At 47.8% G+C, this 23682-nt stretch overlaps 2 protein-coding genes across 3 annotated transcripts in view; both read left to right on the top strand.

The window, feature by feature from the left end:
* The window catches only part of LYST (lysosomal trafficking regulator), a 408790-nt gene that overhangs the window by 106646 nt on the left and 278462 nt on the right, over nucleotides 1-23682 (top strand). The window lies entirely within an intron of this gene.
* NID1 (nidogen 1) overlaps nucleotides 1-23682 on the top strand; it is a 77254-nt gene that overhangs the window by 50254 nt on the left and 3318 nt on the right. For both annotated transcript variants that reach the window (XM_075995486.1, XM_012738285.2), the window contains exons 13-18: nucleotides 9271-9498; nucleotides 9986-10158; nucleotides 15960-16086; nucleotides 20383-20554; nucleotides 21480-21637; nucleotides 22925-23048. In XM_075995486.1, coding sequence (XP_075851601.1) covers nucleotides 9271-9498; nucleotides 9986-10158; nucleotides 15960-16086; nucleotides 20383-20554; nucleotides 21480-21637; nucleotides 22925-23048 — 982 coding nt within the window. The remainder of the gene's footprint in view (nucleotides 1-9270; nucleotides 9499-9985; nucleotides 10159-15959; nucleotides 16087-20382; nucleotides 20555-21479; nucleotides 21638-22924; nucleotides 23049-23682) is intronic.

Genomic DNA, 23682 nt, shown 5'->3' with positions numbered 1-23682 from the left:
TCTTGCATTTCTTTATAGTTTTATCACACTTGTGTGTTTTTCTAGACACTGTAGGGTTAGTGCTGCTTATTTTTTTAATCTCTAGTTTTCTCCTCTGGGGTTTTTGTTTTTTTTTTTCCCTTGCAATTGGTCTACTGAAGAACCCACACCTTTTGAACTGTGGCGTTTCCCACTCATGGTGCAGTGTGACATGCTCCTCTGTCCTCTAAATCTGGGGTTCCCAACCCCTGGGCCACCGACTGGTACTGGTCTGTGGCCTGTTAGGAACCAGAGTGTACTGTAGGAAGTGAGCAGCAGGCCAATGAAGCTTCATCTGTATTTAGAGCCGCTCCCCATGGAGCTTTGCATCACTGCATAAGCTCCGCCTCCTGTCAGATCAGAGATGGCATTAGATGCTCATAGGAGCTCGAACCCTACTATAAATTTCGCATGCAAGGGATCTATAGTGTGTGCTCTAATGCCTGATGATCCGAGGTGGAGCTGAGGCGGTGATGCTAGCGCTGGGGAGTGGCTGCAGATACAGATTATCATTAGCAGAGAGGTCTGACTGCACAGTGAAAGTAATGACCTTGAATAATCCCAAAACCATCCCCCACCCCCACTCCCACCCCCAGATCCGTGGAAAAATTGTCTTCCATGAAACCAATCCCTGGTGCCAAAAAGGTTGGGGACCGCTGCTCTGAATTGCCTGCAACCTGACTGAGGCTTATTAGATTCAGGTGCAATCCTTTTGGCAAGACAGTAGGTGGTGGTGTGATCTTCCATCAGAAGCACATGATATCTGCTTGTCTCACTTTTTGTGATGTTAGGAGACATTGATGATTATTGCCTAGATCGGTTAATTCCTGGGGAGTGACAAGTGGTGATATCCTAATTTCATCATTTCTTTCTCATTTGTTAGTTAGAATTGATGCTTATTGTCTAGGTCCATTAATTTCTAAAGAAGAGGTGGGAATGATGTTCTGTGATTATGTTTTTTATTTATTAAGCTTTATTTTCACATCAGACATTTATTTTCATTGCTTATACTTTTATAGAGAAATGCCTTCCCCTCATCTACTCTTGGGTTGCCCAGTGGTAATTTCATAAAGGAAAGGCAGGATAACTTCTTGGATCTTCCTCTTATTTATTAGTTGTCAAGATAATAAACAGATTCCTTGTCAACCACAAATTAGCTTTTGATGTTTAAATATCATTACAAACTAAGGGGTATCAATTGGTTTTAACTGTCATTCTCACTATAGCTCAGAGTTCCATCTTGGGGCCCTGAGAACCTTTGTAAGTTGGCTCCTGGTCATTTTGACACAAGCCTGGTAGTCATTGGTAGCTGCCCTTGTATGGCAAGATGTTCCAAGTTCATGTCTATTTCCTGCCTCAGAACAGGAACCAGCCATTTCTTCGTGAATCCCTGGCTTCTTTTAGTGGGCAGTGGTATTGCAGGACCAATCTAAGTACTGGGGAGGCTCACACAGAGCCTTTTGAGTCCATATCGGTATTTCCAATTCAGATTCATGACTGCAGGAGTTTTCCCTTACCCTCTTTTACATCATATCTGTGTCCCCTTCCACACTGAGGACTTTGGATCTCAAGGGCACAATGGATGATAAAAATTGAAATGTACCACAATCATTCATTTACTTTATTTTTTATTTTATTTGTTTTTTTTTGAGACAGAGTCTCGCTTTGTTGCCCAGGCTAGAGTGAGTGCCGTGGCATCAGCATAGCTCACAGCAACCTCAATCTCCTGGGCTCAAGCGATCCTCCTGCCTCAGCCTCCCGAGTAGGTGGGACTACAGGCATGCGCCACCATGCCCGGCTGATTTTTTTCTATATGTATTAGTTGGCCAATTAATTTCTTTCTATTTGTAGTAGAGACGGGGTCTCGCTCTTGCTCAGGCTGCTCTCGAACTTCTGACTTCGAGCAATCCGCCCGCCTCGGCCTCCCAGAGTGCTAGGATTATAGGCGTGAGCCACCGCGCCCGGCCACTCATTTACTTTAGACACACACAGCAGTCTCAGAATAACAATACTAATACTACCCTCACCAATATGATTTCTGAGAACAGTTTTTAAAAAAATGTTTGCATTTCCCCTCCCATGTTTATAGTTGTATCTGCCTTGCCTGAGCCTGCAGCCATTGCAGACTGCGCCATCTTCCTTAACCCTCATTTAGTCTTACTTCAACACATGACCCTACACTTACTGTTCGCTGTCAGTCAGTGTCTCTCAAAGTTATTTGGTTGTCAGAAGCTTGTGTTCTAGGAGATTCCTCAGGAAGAGCTCATGGAAACAGTATTCCTTTTTCATATATTTTTTCCCTTGACTATCTCAAATATTCTTCTGACATAAGCATGTCTGTCCAAAATTCTAAGGACACTCTGAAGATAATTCCCTCTTTTTACCTAGATGCCCGAAGGACTTTCTCTTTAAAAGTCCAATAATTTCACTAGAATATGTCTTGGTGTTGGTTGTTCTGGGTCAATATCCTTAGTTACACAGTGTGCTTTTTCAATTTATCATTTCAAATTCTTTTTTTTTTTTTTTTAATTTCAGGAAGTGTTCTTGAATTATAGCGTTTAGTATTTGTTTTCTTTCCTTGCTTTGGCTTATTCCTTCGGGAACTGCTATTTTACATGTTAAGTCTTCTTTGTCTATCTTCGGTACTCTCCCTCTCTCTCGCAAATCCTTTTATTTTTTGAGACAGGGTCTTGCTCTGTCACCTGGGTTAGAGTGCAGTGGCATCATCATCGCTCACAGCAACCTCAAGGAAAAAGGAACACTTGAAACTATTAATAGCAGTGAGTCTGTCAGTGAGAACTAGCAGCTGGGAGTGGAGCTCCAGCTGGGCTAGAAAAGTTAGTAAGTTGGGGAAAGTGTGAGAAGAAGGAAGGTTTTTTTGTTTGTTTTTGAGACAGAGCCTTGCTCTGTTGTCTGGGCTAGAGTGTAGTTGTATCATCATAGCTCACAACAACCTCAAACTCCTGGGCTCAAGCCATCCTTCTGCCTCAGCCTCCCAAGTAGCTGGGACTACAGGCATGCGCCACCACGCCCGGCTAATTTTTTCTATTTTTAGTAGAGATGGGGTCTCGCTCTTGCTCAGGCTGGTCTAGAACTCCTGACCTCCAGCGATCCTCCCGCCTCTGCCTCCCAGAGTGCTAGGATTACAGGTGTGAGCCACCGCGCCCAGCTAAGAAGGAGGATATTTTCTCAGCCTTAAAGGATGGGCAGGATTTGGACAGGAGACGGGAGGAATAATGAGGGGAGATGCAGGTGGGCAGGTGGGTGGAGGCCAGGTTGTGGAGGATCCACACCAGCCCCCCCCCAGGCCTGAGAACTTCCCTGGTTTTGATGCCCATGGCGCCCTCTGACCACACCACCACCTCCCTCCCTTTTAGCTCTCACATGGCCACGTTTCCAAATCAGCAGAGTCATCTCGGACCCTTGCGGCAACTCTGTCCCTTCTTGAAGTCCTCTCTAACCTAAAGCCCAGGGAGCATCAGGTCAACCACCCTCACCAATACCCCAAATTTGTCGGCTTCCTGTCCCTTCTGCACTCATAGTCTGAAAACCTGTGCTCTTCAGTCAGTTGGGCTGCGGCACCCCGGCCGCCGGGCTGACCACGCACAGGACGCCGCACGTTTATTGCTCTCACTGCCAGCCGAGCCCTGGCCTGAGGCAGGCCGGCTGCCTGTCCTCTCTGCTCCCACAACAGCCGGTTCGGACCACCGCCGGCCACTTCTCCAACTGCGCGGGCCCTGACCGCGGTCCTCACTTTCCCTTCTAGCCTGAGGACTCTGAGGACTGTCCTGTTTAGCTGTGTCCCAGTGCTTGCAGGGCCCCTGGCTCGTCACTTCTTTCGGGAAATGCTTGTGACACAAGGAAGGAAGGGATTCGGGGGTCCCTGGGGTTCTTGACTGGAGGGGTCTGCGGAACACAGTGGCTGTAACAGCCACAGTGGTCGCGTTTCAGGAGAGGACGGGACCAGCAGCCACTCCAGGGGACGGGTGTGTGAGGAAAACTCAATGGTGCAGTTTCACAAGGTGACAAAAGGGACAGCACACAGACTAGAGCTGCGTGTCCTTTTTCTCTTGTGGTTTAATGACCTTTCTGCTTTGCCCTCGTTTTTTTCCCTTTTCTAATAGCTCGTTCCCCCTGCTCCTCCCTCGGGACGCCACTTTCTCGCCACTCCTGTGACAATTGGGGGCGAGACAGTTCCTAAGTAAAGACACCTATCATTATTATTATTACCACTATTCTTTTTTTTTTTTTTTCTTTGAGACAGAGTCTCACTTTGTTGCCCGGGCTAGAGTGAGTGCCGTGGCGTCAGCCTAGCTCACAGCAACGTCAATCTCCTGGGCTCCAGCAATCCTCCTGCCTCAGCCTCCCGAGTAGCTGGGACTACAGGCATGCACCACCATGCCCGGCTAATTAATTTCTTTCTATTTATAGTAGAGACGGGGTCTCGCTCTTGCTCAGGCTGGTTTCGAACTTCTGACCTTGAGCAATCCGCCCGCCTCGGCCTCCCAGAGAGCTAGGATTACAGGCGTGAGCCACCGCGCCCGGCCACCACTATTCTTCTTATCAGTGGTGACGTAGATAACGACCATGTCAGGTTGATATTGTCCCCTTTACTTATAAATTCCCATTCTTGGAAACTTGGCAGCCTTGGACTAACAAGTGTCCACTTGGCAGCTAATGAGATGAGGCGACGGACCAGCAAAGTCTCAAAGGCAGCAGAGACCAGGCACCGTGCACCAACCCTGTGTGACCATGTGCAGAGATGTGCATCATGGAAGTGCGTGCTCGGAGCCTGCATGGCCCCTGGGGACAGCCCTCCCTTACGGGGACACTCGGACTGTGTGCAGGAAGGGGCCGAATAAATGGCGCCTCCTCAAACAACTTCCATTCTAAGTAGCCCCAGTTTCTCCCATGGTGGTATGTCCTTCTCTTCCCAGAGAGGCTTGACATTTCTTGGGCACCTTCCCTCCCTCCACTCTACTGAGTACATGCGAGGTGACAACAGTCGTTGATTTGAGCGAACGGAGAGAAACAAATTTAATCGGGCAAGGGAATGGAACGCAAGTCCAAAGATCAAGAATGTGCTTTCTTCTTCCTTCCTTCTCTTTTTCACTTTCCTCTCATTCTCTTTCTCCCCTGCTACCAGAAAAGTCACCCCAGACTTCCTGCTGTTCCTCAGATGAGTCTCGGGCCTTGCATGCTTCCTTCCCTAGTAGATCCAACTACATGAGTAAGAAGCAGCTCGCCTGAGTTATCATTTGATCAACCAGAAACAAGCTCAGGAAATGTATCTTTCTTACCCATTATCCTCCCACGCCACCCACCAGGCCTTAATGGAAAATTCCCTATAGAGGCTGAGGGCCTCGTCAGGGGGTTCCCACTGGGGCCTGCTGGCCAGGCTGAGGAACCATCCCAGGAAGCCCCCTGAGATCACAGCTTTCCATAAACACACTTGAAATGCCGTGTCCTGAGTACCGTGTGAGGTTTCCCGCTCCTTGTTATAAGTTCAAGATACAGCACTTAAACGTTCCTCTGTAAATTCTGGATCACTTGAGATTTTATATGTTGGCCAAACGCCGTGTTGACACAGAACTCTGTCAGCCACATAAAATGGAACAACCTCTACTCCCTTCAAAGTGTCACTTGGTTGACAGTACACAGAACACCAGTTCTGTTTTCGAACTGGAAAAGCACCACGGTGTACCTCTGCCGGTGGCAGGAAAATGGGTCTGTGGGTTCACAGGTAATTTCAGTGACTGTGTTAAGGTAATGTGTGTGTGTCACCACTGGCATGACACGTGCCCTGTGTGTGAGCCGGCCCAGGCACTGGGGATGTGGATTCGAGATGCCAGGCCAGGAAGAGGGGGGGGGGGGACCTGGTGTACCAGAAACCCAAAAACCCAGGTTCCCGTTTGAGCCAAGCCACTTACTGGTGCTGTGGCTTGGGGAAGCCCCTTAACCTCTCTGAGCTTCAGTTTTCTCATTTGGTGTAAAAACCACACTTGCCTATCACACAGAATTGTGCTGAGAATGAAATGAAATATATATGTGATTGGGGACAGCTTATGTGGAAACTCTAAAACCCTGTCAGATTTCCAGGAAGTAAACAAGTTTTACATCCAAGAGTGAACAAAACCCGACGTTTATTCTGACCAGATGGCTTATTTCATGTCTTTGTGGGGCGCTTCCTACATCCAATGTTTTGTTTTGGTTTTTATATTTGCCTCTGGGACAAAAGGAAAACATGCACAGATTTCCCTTGCCAGGTTCAACAAACACTTTTCTGGCACGATAACTGCTTTTCCTCAGCCACGTTCAAGCCAGCCAACAAGAGAACTGGCAACACAGACAAAAGGTACTTTAAACATTCATTGGCAGCATACCCACCGAATGTCACTGGGTTTGCTTTGTGTAGATACGGTTGCAAACGAACATTTGAGTGCAGAGCCTAAAATTCCCTCTGTGTGCATTGTCTGGTTGTAGCCCCCTGACTCCTCAAAACAATGCTGGGAGATTAGCGATTCCATCCGGCTCCCTTCCACAGCTGCAGGGGCACGGCTTAATCAGCACTGCTGCCAGGCCCGAGGTAACACCGGAAGTGGGGGAACTGAGAATCAAAACCATTTTCAGACATAAAACGTGGAGAAATAAATATTATAGTCTATGTGACTTTAATAGGTTTTTATTATTAATTAACATATGGTAATATATGTTAATTAGCACATGCATATGTATAATTCCCCCCTATCATAACCAGTAATGCCCTAGAGCAAGGTTGGCAACTGCAGTCCCCAAAGGCCAAATCTTTTTATGGATAAAGTTTTATTGGAACAGCACACTCATTCATGTATGTATTAAATGTGGTTGCTTTCACGCTGTAGCCGCAGAGCTGGGTCATTGTGACAGAGACTCTGTGGTTCACAAAGTGGAAAATATGTACTCTCTGCCCATTAACAGGAAAAGCCGACGGAGCCCGGCCCTGGGTTTATCCAACCGCAGTCTTCTAGCCATGAGAAAGTGCACGGGCCCTCCTCGCCCTCCATGCCTGTGGCAGGTCTCTTCTGTGCATCTGCTGTTTCTTGGGCCCCTCCGTCAGGACATGACACTCACTCCCTGAACCGTAGCTGTGTGTTGACTTGCCACTTCCCCCAGACCGTGAGCTCCTAGAGGGCAGGCCCTGGGGGTTATTCCCATGGACAGTCGCAGCCACAGCCCAGCAGGGGCTTCTTGACTGAAGGTTAAGGCCATTCAGTCACTGTCCTCCCACAGCCTTGAGTCTGCTCAGGGAGATGTATTCCTTAGAGTCTGTGAGACGAGAGCCACCGTGAGGGCAAGCCGGAGTGCTGGGAGCTCACAGAGGGGCGCTGGGCCCAGCCTTGGGGGCCTAAAGGAGGTAAATAGGAAATAAATGACTAAGCTGATTCTTGAAGGATTAACCAGGCCAGGGGGCGGGCAGGGGTACAAAAAGGACGGCACATGGAAGGGCCTGGAAGGGAGAGGCCGCGTTGTATGAATGACGTAGAGCTCTCAGCAGTCAGCGGCGTGGAGAAGGGTACTTCCTGCCAGTGACTGGACTTTGCTTTGTGTGGTCGATACTGCAGTGGGTGAGCATGCAGGTCTGGCCCGAGTGGTGGCTTGTGTGGAGCCGCCTACAATTCTGTGTATTTAGGAGTCGTTTATTCCAGGCCATGGCTTCTTATGAGCAATTCCACAGATATGGAAGTACATCTGTCCCGAGTGTCCTCAGGGCATTGGTGCCAGGACCCCCCGAGGATGCCAAAATCCACATATATATGTTCAAGTCCCTGATATAAAATGGCATGGTGTTCGCATATAACCTACACACATCCTCCTGTGTACTTTAAATCATCTCTAGATTACTTACAATACCTAGTACAATGTAAATGCCACATAAATAGTTGTTATACTCTATTGTTTAGGGAATAATGGCAAAGACAAAAATCTGTACATGTTCAGTGCAGATGCAGTTGTTCATTCTTCTGAATATTTTTGATCCACAGTTGGTTGAAACCACGGATGCAGAAGCCCAGGACCTGGAGGCCCTCTGTCTTTCCCTGTTTTGGGGTCTGTGCCGCACAGTTTAGAGGCTCAGTTGCATGCCAAAGAGAAGGACCTAATTAAAGGGAGACACACAAATTTTGGCAAATGCACTCAGGGGTATCTGGTACCCTACATCTTTAGCCTTGACTCAATGTGGGTCATCATGAAGCTTGAGCTGGTCCGAGTGCAGGGGGGTTTACAGCTCACTGGTCACAACCAGTTACAGATTTCTTTGTTCCTTCACCACTCCCACTGCTTCACTTGACTAGCCTAAAAAAAAAAAAAAAAAGAACCTTCAGATGGTAGAAGGACACATTTAGGAAAAACATACAATTCCTTAAAACAGGCATCCTCAAACTACGGCCCTCGGGCCACATGCGGCCGTCTAGCACATTTATCCGGCCCTCTGTGTGTTTTTGTTGCCACTGCCTGTCCTGCTTAGCAGCCGACTTGTCCCGGGCCCACAGTGCGCACTCTCCAACGGTCTGAGGGACAGTGAACTGGCCCCCTGTTTTAAAACTTTGAGGACTCCTGCCTTGAAAGTAAACCCATCCAGCAATGGATGAATGGATAAGCAAAATGTGACCTGTTCAAACAGTGTGATATTATTCAGCAATAAACAGGAAGGAATTACTGATAAATGCCATCATTTGGGTGAGTCTTGAAACATTCTGCTAAGTGAAAGAAGCCAGAGGCAAAAGGCCACATGTTGGACGAGTCTATTGATGTGAAATGTCCAGGACAGATACATTCATGGCTCCAGAATACAGACGGGTGGTAGCCAGGGGCTGGGAGGGAGGGGACACGGGGAGCCACTGCTTAATGCACATGGGGTGATGACAACGCTTTGGAACTAGATAGAGGTGGTGGTTGCACAGCATTACGAATGTTCTAAATGCCATCGAATTGTTTATTTTTAAATGGTTTATTTTATGTTATGTCAATCTGCTTAAATTCTTAAATATTAAAAAACTACCTAGGAGTGAAAAGAAAATGTAAATGTAATCTTCTTGGCAATTAAATCCATCCAATAATCATGATGTTTTAAATTTTGAAAAATCAATGAAACCAAACCCGGTGATGGACAGGCAGCCCCAAGGTCTTGAGCGAGGCGCAGGGACCCCGCAGCCCTGCCAGGGAGCCTGGAGGGGCGACACACCTGACTGCTGCCTTTTGCTTGTCTCCCGACAGAGGTGGAGAAAACCCGGTGCCAGCTGGAGCGAGAACACATTCTCGGGGCGGCGGGGGTGGCGGGCTCACAGCAGCCCAGGCCGCCGGGGCTGTTTGTCCCCGAGTGTGATGAGCATGGACACTATGTGCCCACCCAGTGCCACGGCAGCACCGGCTACTGCTGGTGCGTGGACCGCGACGGCCGCGAGGTGGAGGGCACCAGGACCAGACCCGGGATGAGGCCCCCGTGTAAGTAGGGGGCAGGCTGCGCTGGGCTTGGGGACAGGGCACACTGCACGGGCAAGCTCGTCATGATGGGCTCCTCTAGCATGAAAACGCTCAGCAGGTTCTTCTAGGACGGGACCCCCGCGGGCAGGGATTTCGGGGTTGCTGCTGTTGTTACACTGTTTGCTGCTGCTGCTCTCGCCCCAGCGTCCACAGCGGAGCATGAATAGCCAAGTTATTGCTATTAAAAATAGCCGAGCCATTTTTTCACTTGACCTTTACTGTTACACTCAGGCCCGGCATTATCTCCCTCACAAGTGCCCTTTGGGTGACTGAGGGTTTCTGCTTCTGGAGCTTCCAGATATAAAACGGGCATTGTGTGGCCGTGCAGTTTGTAGCGACAGGAAGGTGCTGTGCCCTGGTGTGTGTATGTGTGTGTGTGCATGCATGCACGTGTGGCGTGTGTTCCTGTGCACCCAGGCCTCGCTCACTCACCTCTCCTGCCACCCAGGTCTGAGCACAGTGGCTCCCCCTATTCACCAGGGACCCTTGGTGCCTACCGCGGTGATCCCCCTGCCCCCGGGGACCCACTTACTGTTTGCCCAGACTGGGAAGATTGAGCGCCTACCTCTGGAGGGAAACAACATGAAGAAGACGGAAGCCAAGGCCTTCCTCCACATTCCGGTGAGTGCCCAGCTGATCGCTGGTTGCAGGTTGTACCTGGTGACAACTCCTGCAGGACAGGAGACTCTGGGCACGGCCCCTGCTCATGCCACATGGCCCTAGGTGACCATCTTCAGGTGAGGCCACTGCACTCTGGGGCTGCTCCTGAGGCTCCTGGAGAGACAGGAGCAGCTGTGGAAGGCGGGCAGAGACCCCTTGGGCGAGATCTTCATGCGAGTTTGGCACCTTGTCCCCTGCGTCTGCGCCTTGGATCTTTCCATTCCTGCTACATTCTCAGTGACTCATCTTTCAGCAGCTGTTCAGCTCAGAATCCTCATACCTGCCCCGAGGCAGTCACAAGCTGAGGCTTAGATGCTTTCAAAGCTTCAAAGGTGCATTTTGTGAGTTGGGGATGTTGGGATCCTACTAAAATGCCATTCTGTTTTATCTGAGATCCTGATCTCTGCCAAGAAACCAAACTAGGGGCCCGGAGGCTTCTGCTGCAGGGCTGGGTCAGAGTTGCTAGAGAAGTGGGAGGGGTGTGGGCGTCCTGCAGTGCAGGCGGGGCGGGGGGCAGGGGCCTTGAGCTCCTGTGAATGAAAGTCTGCAGAAAGCCCTGTCATTCCTCAGCGGGGCTGCAGAGCCTGCTTGGATGTTCATGGTGAAGACACTCCTTGTGCTGTGCTGTCTGCCGTAGGCTGGCCTCCAGCTTTTCTCCTCTTCCTCCTTTCTCTACCCTGTGTGTTTCCTGCTTTCCCTATTTTCTTGTCCTCCAGCATGCCGCCATACCCCTTCTTCTTTTAGACCAGGAAGGAAACATCAGCAAAAAAAAAAAAAAATATCCAAAATAAAAACACTTCCCAAAAGCCTCTTGCAAAGCAGCCTTAATCAGGTTAATGTCTTTGCCTTGCACAAAATCCTCAAATGAGTTCCCCTTCACTCCAAATAAAATCCACTCCTTTCTGTGGTCCTCAAGGCCTTAAGGGATCTGGATACCTCTTCCACCCCGTTCCCCACTGTTAGGGTCGTCTGTCCGGATGTCCCCTGGTCCCTGGGTTCCCAGTGTCAAGAATGAGTACTGGTATGGAGTCAAGCTGATAACGGAGTGATCACAGACACAGAGTAATTTTATACAGTTTATCACATAAAAGAAAGAAGGGAAGGAAGGAAGCTACACAAAGTGAAAATACATTCCAGAGAGAGTGGGATGCGTCAGTCTCCAGGAGTGGAGACACAGGAGGCTGAGCACACGCTGCCTTTTATAAGCCACTAGTTTGTCCCGCCTTTCCCCTGGCAGGATTGGTGGCCATTTCAGGGGTGATTGACAGGTTGGGGTTATATAACAGATCACATGACAGGTTGCATAACAGGGTAGGTTGTATGACAGTTTCCCTTTCCAGAATTCTCCATGAAGCTCTACCTGTGTTATGCTAATTAGATGGTAATGAACTTTAGGTCAGTTAAAGGTTAAAGGTTACTGGGGACTTTTTACCATGTATGTTCCCACTAGCAAATGGTTCCTAACAGCAGTTTGGTTCCTAGCTATCATTAGGTCCCCGCTCTCTGCCCTTACCCACCCCCTTGCCACCCTACACCAGACCTAACACCACCACGCTCACCTCACTCACTGGCTGCAGCCCTCTGGCTGTCTGGCTGGTCCTCGAACATGCCCAACATGTTTGCATCTCAGGGCCTTTGCACTGGCTGTTCCCCTGAGCAGAGTTCCCTCACCCTGAGACACACAGTTCACTGCCTCACTTCTTGCAGATTTCTGCAGAAGCATCACCTGTGCTGACCCCCATCTAGCCAACAGCCTCCACTGCCCTCTGCCTCCTTATGCTGCTGTGTCTTTCATCAGCAGCACTGCTTGATGCATTAGGTATCCATGTGTATGTCCTGTATCTGGGGTATATTTCTTCCCGCCAACAATATCTGCAGCACAAGACAGGACATTGTCTATTTCATGGAGGTGTTGGTTTCACAGTGGTAATTATAGACCTAAAACTGTACTTGGGATATGACAAGCACTCAAAACGAAATTTGCCACAAAAATGCACGAGTGATCGTTGCATTCTCCCATTGCCTCGGTGGAAACATAAATCCCTGGAAGATCACCATTTGTCCTCTTTGTGTCCTTTAGCACTTGCTCTCAGGTGGCAGGAGTGGGTTAAACTCCCTGTGAAAGCCATTCTTCCCCAAGACCAAGGGGAGAGGCTAAATGTCCTGTGAGGTGGTAAAAGGCAGAGAATTTAGTTGGGAGAGGTGAAGCAAGGGTGCTGAAGCAGCAGGATAAATATTCAGTCTTCCCCCTGCCCCATTTGTCAGTAGTGTTGAGTATATTCACAGTGTTATGCAACTGTCACCTCCAGCCATCTCCAGAACTTTTTGCATTATCCCAAACTGAAACTCTGTTTGCATTAAACACTAACTCCTCATTCTCCTCCATCCCCACCCCAGCCCCTGGCAACCACCATTCTACTTTCTGTCTCTGTATAATTGACTCCTCCACGTACCTCATATACGTAGAATTATACAGTATTTATCCATTTGTGTATGGCTTGTTTCACTTAGCATAATGTCCTCAAAGTCCATCCGTGTTGTAGCAGGTGTCAGAACTTCCTTTTTAAAACTGAGTACTAGTCTATTACTGGATGTACCATATTTCATTTATCCATTCACTCATCAGTGGACTTTTGGGTTGCTTCCACCCTCTGGCTATTGCACATAATGCTACTATCAACACTCGTGTACAAATATCTGCCCAAGTCCCTGCTTTCTCTTCTTTTGGATATGCACACCAAAGTGGAATGGCCAGATCATATGATAATACCGTGTTTAATTTTTTGAGGAACCACTTGTTTTCCACAGTGGTTGTACCATTTTACATTCCCACCAGCAGAACATAAGTATTTTAATTTCTTCATATCCTCACCAACACTGGTTATTTTTTGTTTTTGTTTTAGTAATAGCCATCCTATTGGATATGAAGGGGTAACTCATCGTAGTTTGATTTGCATTTCCCTAATGATTAGTAGTGTTGAGCATCTTTTTATGAGCTTATTGGCCATTTGCATATCTTCTTTGGAGAAACGTTTATTGAAATCCTTTGCCCATTTTTTGATCAATATTTTTGCTGGTTGAGCTGCAGGAATTCTTTATATATTCTGGATATTAACCCCTTACAAGATATTAGATTTGCAAATATTTTCTCCCATTCCATGGGTTGCCTTTTCACTCTGTTGGTTGTGTCCTGTGCTGCCCAGAAATCTTAAATTTTGATGTAGTCCAATTTACCTGTGTTTTCTTTTGTTGCCTGTGCTGTTGGTTTCATATCCAAGAAATCAGTGCCAAGTCTGATGTCATGAGGCTTTCCTCCTAGGTTTTCTTCAAAGAGTTTTATAGTTGTCGTTTGTACATTCAGGTCTTTGATTCATTTGGAGTTAATTTTTATACGTAGGGTAAGGTAAGGGTCACTGTCCTTTTTGACCTGACCTCCTGAGAGGGAAGTATGTGCTGGGAACCCTGATGTTCCCAATAAAAGATCATCCTGGCTGTCCACTTCCATGGTCCCCAAAGCTTCCCTCCAGAGCCTTTCCCTGGCCTTGTAATGCCCAGTCCTGTGACTACAACCAAACAGTGTTCCCAGGCTGCCAACAGAACCCAACTTCACCGCGGGCTGAGATCTTACAGGCTTCTGGCCTTTTCTGGAGCCTCTCACGGGTGACATATAAAGAGATGAACTCCTCGCTCTCTGATCGAGGGAAGTCTGTGCTCGTGCTGTGTTTTGTTTTGACCTTTGTATTTTTGAAACAATCACAGAGCCATGGGAAGTTGGAAAGATAGTTTAGAGAGGTCCTGGGTACCTTTCACCCAGTTTTTCCCAATGGCTAAATTTTACATATGTATACATACCTATGGTTCTTAAATATGTTAATTGGCAAGAGATCAGAACGAGGCTTTGCCAAACTGATCTGTGGTCAGATGGCTTGTTGTGAGGCAGTTGCTTGGGATAATTTAAGTTACTAGGTGTTCTTTCTAGGATGGAGCTTGTCTAAATATCGTCATAGTTTGTCATACCTAACAGGCACCTAATAAATACTTGTAACGAATTAGTGGTGAGTAATTGATTTGCTTCTCCTGAGGAGAGACTGGCTTACTCAGAGCAGCTAACTCTCAGTGGCTCTTCCTACACGAGTGTATCTTGCCTGACTGATCTATCTAGAAGAAAAAACAAAAACCCACAAGTACAGCCCAGTAGATTTTCGTTAAACTCAAGTCAGGCATAAAAAAGTTACTCACCTTTGCTTCCTCTGGTCCTTTTTTGTTTTGTTTTTGTAAGAAACAGTGTGTGGAAAAAGCCTGTGTGTTTACTGAAGGAAAAGTTCCTTCCTTAGTAAGGTGGAGGCCAGAGGAGCTGATGAGCAGGGGCTGCCGGGAAAGAGGTCCCCATAGGTGGGGCCTGAGGACTTGGCCGTGGCAGTTTGAGAGAGTGTGTCTGCCCTGTACACAGAGTTATCTTGGCATTTTCAGAGGCACCTGGTTAGTTAATAGCTATATTTATTATTGTAATGTAAATTTAAATATAAATTTGATTTATTATGTAAATATAAGTCAATATAAATTTATAATAAATTTATATTTATACTATACTATAATAAACTTAACAGCCCAGTTTTATGATATGGAATTCTTGGCAGAGTTACCATTGTTTGTTATAAAAATTTGGCCTGACAGGTGAGTTTACTTAGGAGAGCGTGAAGATTTTTTTTTATGATTTCTTCTAGGAGCTTATAGTTTCAGCTTTTAATTTTTGCCTCTAGTGTATAGATTGAGATTCTTTTTTTCCCCCCACATGTTTATCCAGATATTTCAGCGCCATTTGTTGAAAACACTCTGTTTCCCCATTGGTACCTTGGTGCCTTTGTTAAAAAAATAATTTACTGCTTATGTGAGGGTCTATTTCTGGATTCTTTGTTCTATTGCATTGATCTATTCACCTGATCAGGCAGGGTGTTTGGGTCTTCCAAATTTGTTCTTTTTTTAAAGATTGTTTTGACTATTTCAGAAAAAACAAGCTACATGCTGAGAAGAAATATACATATGCATACATTCCTACACATAGGAGGGCTGTCCGGAAAGTATCCAGTCATTGTTAATATAATGAGAATGGTTACATAGCTGGACACTTTCCAGTCAGCCCTCATACATCTGTGCACGTACATGCATATGTACATGACAGGAATTTTATCTGAAATATATGAATAACTCTTACAACTCAATAATACAAAATTTTATTTTATTTTATTTTATTTTATTTTATTTTATTTTATTTTATTTTATTTTATTTTTTGAGACAGAGTCTCGCTTTGTTGCCCAGGCTAGAGTGAGTGCCATGGCGTCAGGCTAGCTCACAGCAACCTCAAACTTCTGGGCTCAAGTAATCCTGCTGCCTCAGCCTCCCGAGTAGCTGGGACTACAGGAATGCGCCACATGCCCGGCTAATTTTTTTTCTATATATATTAGTTGGCCAATGAATTTCTTTCTATTTATAGTAGAGACGGGATCTTGCTCTTGCTCAGGCTGGTTTCGAACTCCTGACCGCAAGCAATCTGCCCACCTCGGTCTCCCAGAGTGCCTCGGCCTCACAGGCGTGAGCCACCGCGCCCAGCCAATAATACAAAATTTTAAATGGACAAAAGACTTGAAGTCACTCATCAAAAAAGATATCCAAATGCTTATAAGCACATGAAAAGAGTCTCACTAACAATAGTTACCCAGATGCTTGTGGATGCACCATTCTCACCACTAGTCTTGACTTCCAGGCTAAAGTCATCATTGGACTAGCTTTCGACTGTGTGGACAAGATGGTTTACTGGACAGACATCAGTGAGCCTTCCATTGGAAGAGCCAGCCTACATGGTGGAGAGCCAACCACCATCGTTCGACAAGGTAGGCAAACAAGTATCATTTTTCTTTTGTGGTTTTGTTTCTAGCAGCCCAAGTGGCTCTTGGTAGAAGGCAGAGGTTGGAGGGTATAGTTGCTCACAGGATGTGGTGCTTTGAGAGGGGCCGGGTCCTCTGCCTCAAAGTGCCACCCTTTCCAGCTCCTCTGAAGGATCCTCCAAGAGATCATTAAATCATGAACACCTTAGTTGAGATTTGTTTTGGAGAATAAAACTGAAACAGAGCGCGTGCCCATTCCTCTCTCTGAAAGCTCATGTAGTCAGTTTCCAGGAACAATAAAGGCCAAACCCACCATACAGTTTTTTTGTTTTTTGTTTTTGAGACAGGGTTTTGCTCTGTCACCCAGGCTGGAGTGCAGTGGCATCACCATAGCTCACTGCAGCCTCAAACTCCTGGGCTCAAGTGATCCTCCTGCCTCAGCCTCCTGACTGGTGTGTCCTACCATACCTGGTTAAGTTTTGAATATTTTGTAGAGATGGGATCTCATCATGTTGCCCAGGCTGGTCTTGGCCATCCAGTTTTATTACACATTTCTGCCTCTAGCTGCTAAGCCTAGAATTGATTCTCAGAGTGTCTATCCCACGATGTGCTCCGTTAGGGGTTTCCCAAAGGCAGCAGGTAGTGAATCATAAAGTCTGGAGGGTTGCAAGCACATTGCCAAATACTGACCCTGAGAGTCGAGTCTATTCCCAAGACAGTTGTTGAGTTAAAGGGTTGTCATTTCAACCCGTAGCACTGTGGAGTGAGGGGTGGTTTCTCTTCTTCTCTACCTGGTCCCCACTGCGCTTGCTCAGATTGCCTGTGCCAGAGCAGCACAGCAGAGCAGGCTGAACCTTCACAGACATGTCTCAGTTTTTGTTGCATTACTATGATAAAGTGCACAAAGCTTGGGTACAGCCTAGCTTCAACATTTAACCTCAATTCCTTAACTTAAGAATGCAAATTTAAGCCAAAGACACTGTGCATTATTTTAATGCCCACATTCAATAAATCAAGACTATTTGACATGAGTATGTTTTATCCAGACTAAAGACCATCGCACCAATAATCCAAGGACTTAGGCCGGGCGCGGTGGCTCACGCCTGTAATCCTAGCTCTCTGGGAGGCCGAGGCGGGCGGATTGCTCAAGGTCAGGAGTTCGAAACCAGCCTGAGCAAGAGCGAGACCCCGTCTCTACTATAAATAGAAAGAAATTAATTGGCCAACTAATATATACAAAAAATTAGCCGAGCATGGTGGCGAATGCCTGTAGTCCCAGCTCCTCGGGAGGCTGAGGCAGCAGGATTGCTTGAGCCAGGAGTTTGAGGTTGCTGTGAGCTAGGCTGACGCCACAGCACTCACTCTAGCCTGGGCAACAAAGCGAGACTCTGTCTCAAAAAAAAAAAAAAAAAATAATCCAAGGACTTGTAAAAATTCCTCTGGACCAAAAAGGTCAAGTATTACACATTGCTCAAGTCAGCCAGTGACTCATCCACTGACTTGAAGATAATATTCTCACTCAAAAGACATTGTCATGCCGATGACATTGGTTGTGTGAAGCCATCTTGCTGCCTCTGCAAAATATTCAAATCAGAGATACGTCTTTAAAGTAGAGGAGCCTCGTTTTGTATTTCTTTGTACTTGGGACTGAACGTAGTTTTTTCAGTTCCTGATTTAACAGTTCCCTAACATTCTAGAAGGTTCCCTGTGCCGGTGGAACAACCCCTGGGGCATTTTTTCCCCCTTCTTTGTTGCTTTCACTAGAGATGATGCAGCAGGACTCGAGCTGCAGTTGAATTAAATATATCTGGCTTTGGCCATAGACCTTTTCTGGAAGCAGACAGGCTATTTAAATAATGTCTGCTAGTTTTCCTGCTTTGGTTTAAGGAACAGAAGTTTGAAAATGCCTTTTTGCATCTTATCTCTCTGTTAAAAATGTTGTTACTGTTATCTACAATTTGATTTTGAAACTCAGTGGAAGAGGGGAGTAGGTCATCGTCTGCTATTTCCTGTTGCCTTGGAGCCGATAATCACCCCAGAAAGCTTTCGGCACAGTAAGAGACATTCCAAGCAAAAGCCCACTGACTGTGAAAACACGGAATTAACCAAAATGTGATCTTTGTAGAGGAAAGATCACCAGGAAGAAAAATTTTTTTAGGAGAGAGAAAGAAGCTTCCAGTTAACTCCTTAGTATGGTACAGCTTGGTGCTTCCCTAGTGATTTCTTTTTCTTCCTTATTTCACGAGAGTCTGCATCCTGGCTTGGCTTTCTTTCCTTCAGTTAAAGTCCCAACCCAACATCTTTAATAAGTGACATATGCAAGAAAGATTATATCCTCTTGCTGTCTCTCCTTCCTCCTCAGACTGCGAGGTAAAGGGGGAGATTTTCCAGGCCTTTCCTTTGGAAGAGTATCCCACAGCGAAATATTTTTCTAGCTGGGGAAAAGGGGGCTTGGTCGCTCTCGGGACGAGCGCTGTTTAGAAGGAGACAGTACGACATGGAGCTCCCTCCAGGGTTCCACCGGGTGTCTGGTAAGGGTGTGCTTGTTGGGCAGCCTTTCTCCTCCAATCTCTGTGCGTCTGGGCAGCGCACGTTTCTCACACAGGATGTGCTCATTCCAAACATACCCCACAGTGGTTTATTCTGGTTCTGTCTGCAAGCCAGAAGGGGGCCTGTGGGGGTCAGTCTCACTGTCCCTTTGCCTCTAGGGACATGGGAAATATTTTAATACTTTATAAACCTCTACTTTGGGTTTGAAGAATAAAGATCTTGTTCTAGTGTGGATTCTAATGCTTAATATACTCCCTCTGGCAGGGCTTCTTTCTGAGGGCTCTGATCATCTTAGGGGCCCAGCGAAGGCTGACCCAAAGCGGGCTGGGGGTCTGAATTGCTTATTACATATTGACAAAAGAATGCAGTGTCGGGATGATTTCCTTGTACCCCAGATCCTGCAGGTGGTATAGCCTCTTCCCCTAACTGCTTATACTTCAGCCATACTAAATGACCTTCAGTCCTCTCATTGGTGCAGGGGAAAGAACCCTAAGTGATATCAATAAAACCCAAATTGTCATTAAAAAAAATTTATAGTCAGAAAACCATTGCAATTTTGAACTTCCAGTATAGTTAGATGGATACTGAGGGCTCACATGGAAAGCTCATGTTAACCAGTGGAAACCTGTGGTTTGAAACCCAGTAAAGACGTATAGTGGTTTTATTTGTCATCACTGACACCTGTTCTTTGTACCCCCAACACTTGTATAAAAGTACTAACAGCTATGATTTCTTTTTTTTGAGACAGAGTCTCACTCTGTTGCCCGGGCTAGAGGGCTGTGACATCACCCTAGCTCATAGCAACCTCTCAAACTCCTGGGCTCCAGTGATCCTTCTGCCTCAGCCTCCTGAGCAACTGGGACTACAGGCATGTGCCACCATGCCCGGCTAATTTTTTCTATATATATTAGTTGGCCAGTGAATTTCTTTCTATTTATAGTAGAGATGGGGTCTGGCTTTTGCTCAGGCTGGTTTCAAACTCCTGACCTTGAGCGATCCGCCCTCCTCGGCCTCCCAGAGTGCTATAATTACAGGCGTGAGCCACCGCACCCCGCTGATTTCTTGAAAATATTATTTATATGAAACAACCCTTCCCCCTATAATTAATGAAAAAGGTAGATCTATTTGTCGCATTCTCCGTCTTAAGATCTTTCTGTGCCTCCCCTCTGCCTGCACGATGAACTCTAAGCTCCTTGACGTGGCATCCTAACCTCATCTCTGGCCACTCCGTCACCCTCATGGGCTCTGGCTGTATAAAATTACATATGGTTCACTTCAAGCCATGTCCAGTCTTCCTTTACACCTGTGTGCCGGTCCTGCCACCTGGAACACCCTGATCCACGATCCCCTTGCCTGACAAACTGCTATCGGTCCTTCGGAAGCCAGCTTCGAGAGGTGTCACCGTCCCAGGAGTCCTTCCCTGGTCTCCCCAGGCTGGATCCAACGTCCCTCTCCAGCTCCCGCAGAACCTGGGACCCCAATCTGGAGTGTGACCGACCGTGGGCTCCTTGGAGGCTGGGCCACAGCTCAGTCCCCGCTGCTGTGCTGGTTCCCAACGCAGCGCACAGGGAGGGGAGTTTTTAAATGTGTCGGCTTTGAAGGTTGCTTATCTTAAAAACAACAAGCATTTCACACTCTCATTTGGTTTGTCAAAGTGCAAAGATTGGGAAATAGCTCTGAGGAAACAGAAAAACCTCGTCTCCCCTGCTTAGAGGAAAAAGAATATCAGAGGAGCTGTGTGTTTGGTTCTAGATCTCGGAAGTCCGGAAGGCATCGCCCTGGACCACCTCGGCCGCAACATCTTCTGGACGGACTCCCACCTGGATCGCATCGAGGTGGCGAAGCTGGACGGCAGCCTGCGCCGCGTGCTCTTCGAGACCGATCTGGTGAATCCCAGAGGCATCGTGGCCGACTCCGTGAGAGGGTATCTCTGCGTCACTGTGTGTGTGCATCTAGTCTGTGTGCGTCTGCACTTTTAGGTATGCTCAGAGGTGAGGCTCTGACTCCAGCACTGCTTGCCCGCAAGGAATGAGTACAGGATGGGGGAGCCTACACTTGGTCATTTGTAGATAACTACGACAAAAAGCCAGAACATTTATTACAATGTGGATTTGATACCACAATCCACTTTCAAATCTCTTACCTAGAGACTTTGTAAGTTGACAGCTCAGAAATTGGGTATTTTCCATGTGGGTTGAATGTGCATCGACACTCAAGTCGTGTTGACTCCAGAAGAGCCTCAGGGTGGCATAGTCATACCCCTGGGAGCCCTTCCCGGGGCAGACCCAGCTCGAACATGCTGGAGATTTCTTCCCGTGGGTTTCCCAGCACATCAGTGCTTTCACCTCTCTCCTGCTTGCTGCAAGCTCTGAATCTTACACACCGGGCCCTCGGCTCCTTGACACTTGGATTCCTTCTCTGTGGGCCCACATCCCTTGCTCTGTGGCCACTGGCCCCCTCCCTAGTGACGGGTGCTTTGACCACTGCTTCTGCCAGCATCTGTGTCTGGCCTCAGTCCGGTCCCCTGGGGCTGCTGTGCCCTGTGTGTGGTGGCAGCACGTGGGGATTTCTCACCTGCTTATGTCAGTTGTTTTGTTAACAGCTTTGTTGAGATATAATGTGTCAGCTACGTTAAAGGGAACTGCATTTGTTAATAACACAATAACCAGATTCGAGTGAGGAACCAAATCCAAGTGTCCTTGCAGAAGGACACGTGTTTTATCCCCTCCAGACCCTTTTTAGCTGTTCTGTGTTTTCCTGTTTCCTAGTCTCTTTTCAAGTGTTTTCCGTAAACTTTTTCTCACGCATCTTTAATATTCCTCTTCCTCTTTCCCCTCCTCCTCCTCCAGGAACCTTTATTGGACGGATTGGAACAGAGATAACCCCAAAATCGAGACTTCCTACATGGACGGCACGAACCGGAGGATCCTGGTGCAGGACGACCTGGGCTTGCCCAACGGGCTGACCTTCGACGCGTTCTCCTCTCAGCTCTGCTGGGTGGACGCAGGTGACAGAAAGCTTGGCGCTGGCCAGGGAGGGCTCTCAGTCTTCTAAGTCACAGCTGACAAACCACAGTCCTCAGGCCAAGTCTGACCAGCCACCTGTTTTTATATAACCCGGAAGCAATGAACAGCTTTTACATTTTTCAATGTTACATTTTAAATGGTTATATAAATACCTGCATACTTCCTTGGTTTTGCCTCCCGACCCATGAAACCTAAAATAATTACCACCTGGCCCTTTAAGAAAAAGTTGGCTGACACCCTGTTCTAAGTGGGTTCGCACAGAGCCTGCAGTCACCCCAGTGCCTATTAAGCAGTTCACAGCTTGCATCCCCACAGCTTCCTCTTGTCCCCCAAGGGTGTAGGCGGGACTTTGGGCCAAGGAAGATACAGGAAGGGCAGCCCACGTGCAGTCCCTGCAGTGTGTCCCTGCCTCTGCAGATGCCGGGTGGCCCTCAGGCTGGGGCTGTGGGCCGGGTGCTCAGCCAGGAAGGAGCATGGGTTCTGCTACAGACATTTGTCCGGTACCATGGGGGATGCAGAGACTCTGAGATGTGGTCCCTGTCTAGTTAAAACAGGGGTCCTCAAAGTTTTTAAACGGGGCCAGTTCGCTGTCCCTCAGACCATTGGAGGGCCGCTGGAGAGTGCGGCGCACATTCCACACATGCGCACTGTGGGCCCCGGACGAGTCGGCTGCTAAGCAGGACAGGCAGCGGCAGCAAAAACATCCAGCGGGCCAGATAAATGTCCTCGGCGGGCTGCATGTGGCCCACGGGCCGTAGTTTGAGGACACCCGAGTTAAAACAAGGCGTAGGACATAAACCCTTGAATGAATGCACAAGCCTTGAGTTGCAGTCACCACGCGGGCATTGATCCGGGCTGTGTACAGCTGCTGACCAGCGGTACAGTTTAGCAATTCTTATGGGCTCTGAATTCAGGGAGGGAGGCTCTGAAGAGGCTTCCCGGAGGAGGGACTTGAGCAAGAGCTGGAAGGTGGCATAGTTCTTTCGAAGGGAAAGGAGGCCCAGGGAACAGAGCAGGCCAGACACCTGCTGCTCCAAGAACGGCTGAAACAAGGTGCAGTTCCTCTGTCCTGGCTCACGTCTCCTCAGCAGAACCAAGATGGGAGGAAGAGACAACTTTCCAGTGTTTAAGAGCAAGCCCCATGCGTTCTCTAAGATTTGTCATCGTAAAGCTGAATTTCTCCCACTCTCGCCCTCGTTACTTATTTTTTGATACAAAGGGGCCATTTCTTGCATGAACAATGAACGTCTTGTTTTTGCTTCACACAGGCACCAACCGGGCAGAGTGCCTGAACCCCGGTCAGCCCAGCAGACGCAAGGTTCTCGAAGGACTGCAGTACCCTTTTGCTGTGACGAGCTACGGGAAGAATCTGTACTACACAGACTGGAAGACGTATGTCAGCCGCGGCCACCACTGGGCCGGCTGGCCTGTCTTCCCACTCTGTCTCTGGGAGGCCAGGCCCTTTCCATCTGGGCTCTTGGCTTGGCCTTCAAGCCTCCAGAGATGTCCACCGTCCCTCACCCTTCTGGTTGTCAGGAGATGAGAGAGGAGGGTGAAGAAGGAAGGAGAGTGAGGCCCCTTGGGGAGCAGAGGAGGTGCCATTTATCATCTGGATGCTCCTGCCTGGGCAGTTTTGAGTCTGTACACTTGGACTTGCTGAGCGTGTCTGTTCTTTCCCTGGGAGCTGGCCCAGGCTCACTTGGCTGGTGGGCTCCGTGCCCACTTCATGCCCCTGCTTCATTATACACTAGTTCTTAAACTGCAGTATTCCCACAGCCCCTTCTTAACAACCCCTTCCTGCAAAAGGAGGGGTTAAACCAAGGAGGCAGCTGGCCAGGGGCAGCTGTAGAGAAAGCCCATTTCCTGCCTGGAATTTAGAGTGTGAGGGCAGAGCTAGCTGATCTTTATCCTTTTATAAAAAGCCAGGGAAATGCAGGCTAGAGGAGGAGGGAGGGATGTCTAGGAAGCAAGGCCACTGTGTGTGTGTATGACCTCCAGTTTACCCCACAAGAGGCTGTCCTGTTCA

The sequence above is a fragment of the Microcebus murinus genome, chromosome 19, assembly GCF_040939455.1.
Source record: "Microcebus murinus isolate Inina chromosome 19, M.murinus_Inina_mat1.0, whole genome shotgun sequence".
In the NCBI taxonomy this organism is placed as follows: Eukaryota; Metazoa; Chordata; class Mammalia; order Primates; family Cheirogaleidae; genus Microcebus; species Microcebus murinus.
The sequence above is the reverse complement of the archived record's forward strand: the minus strand, read 5'-3'. Positions and strand labels throughout refer to the sequence as shown.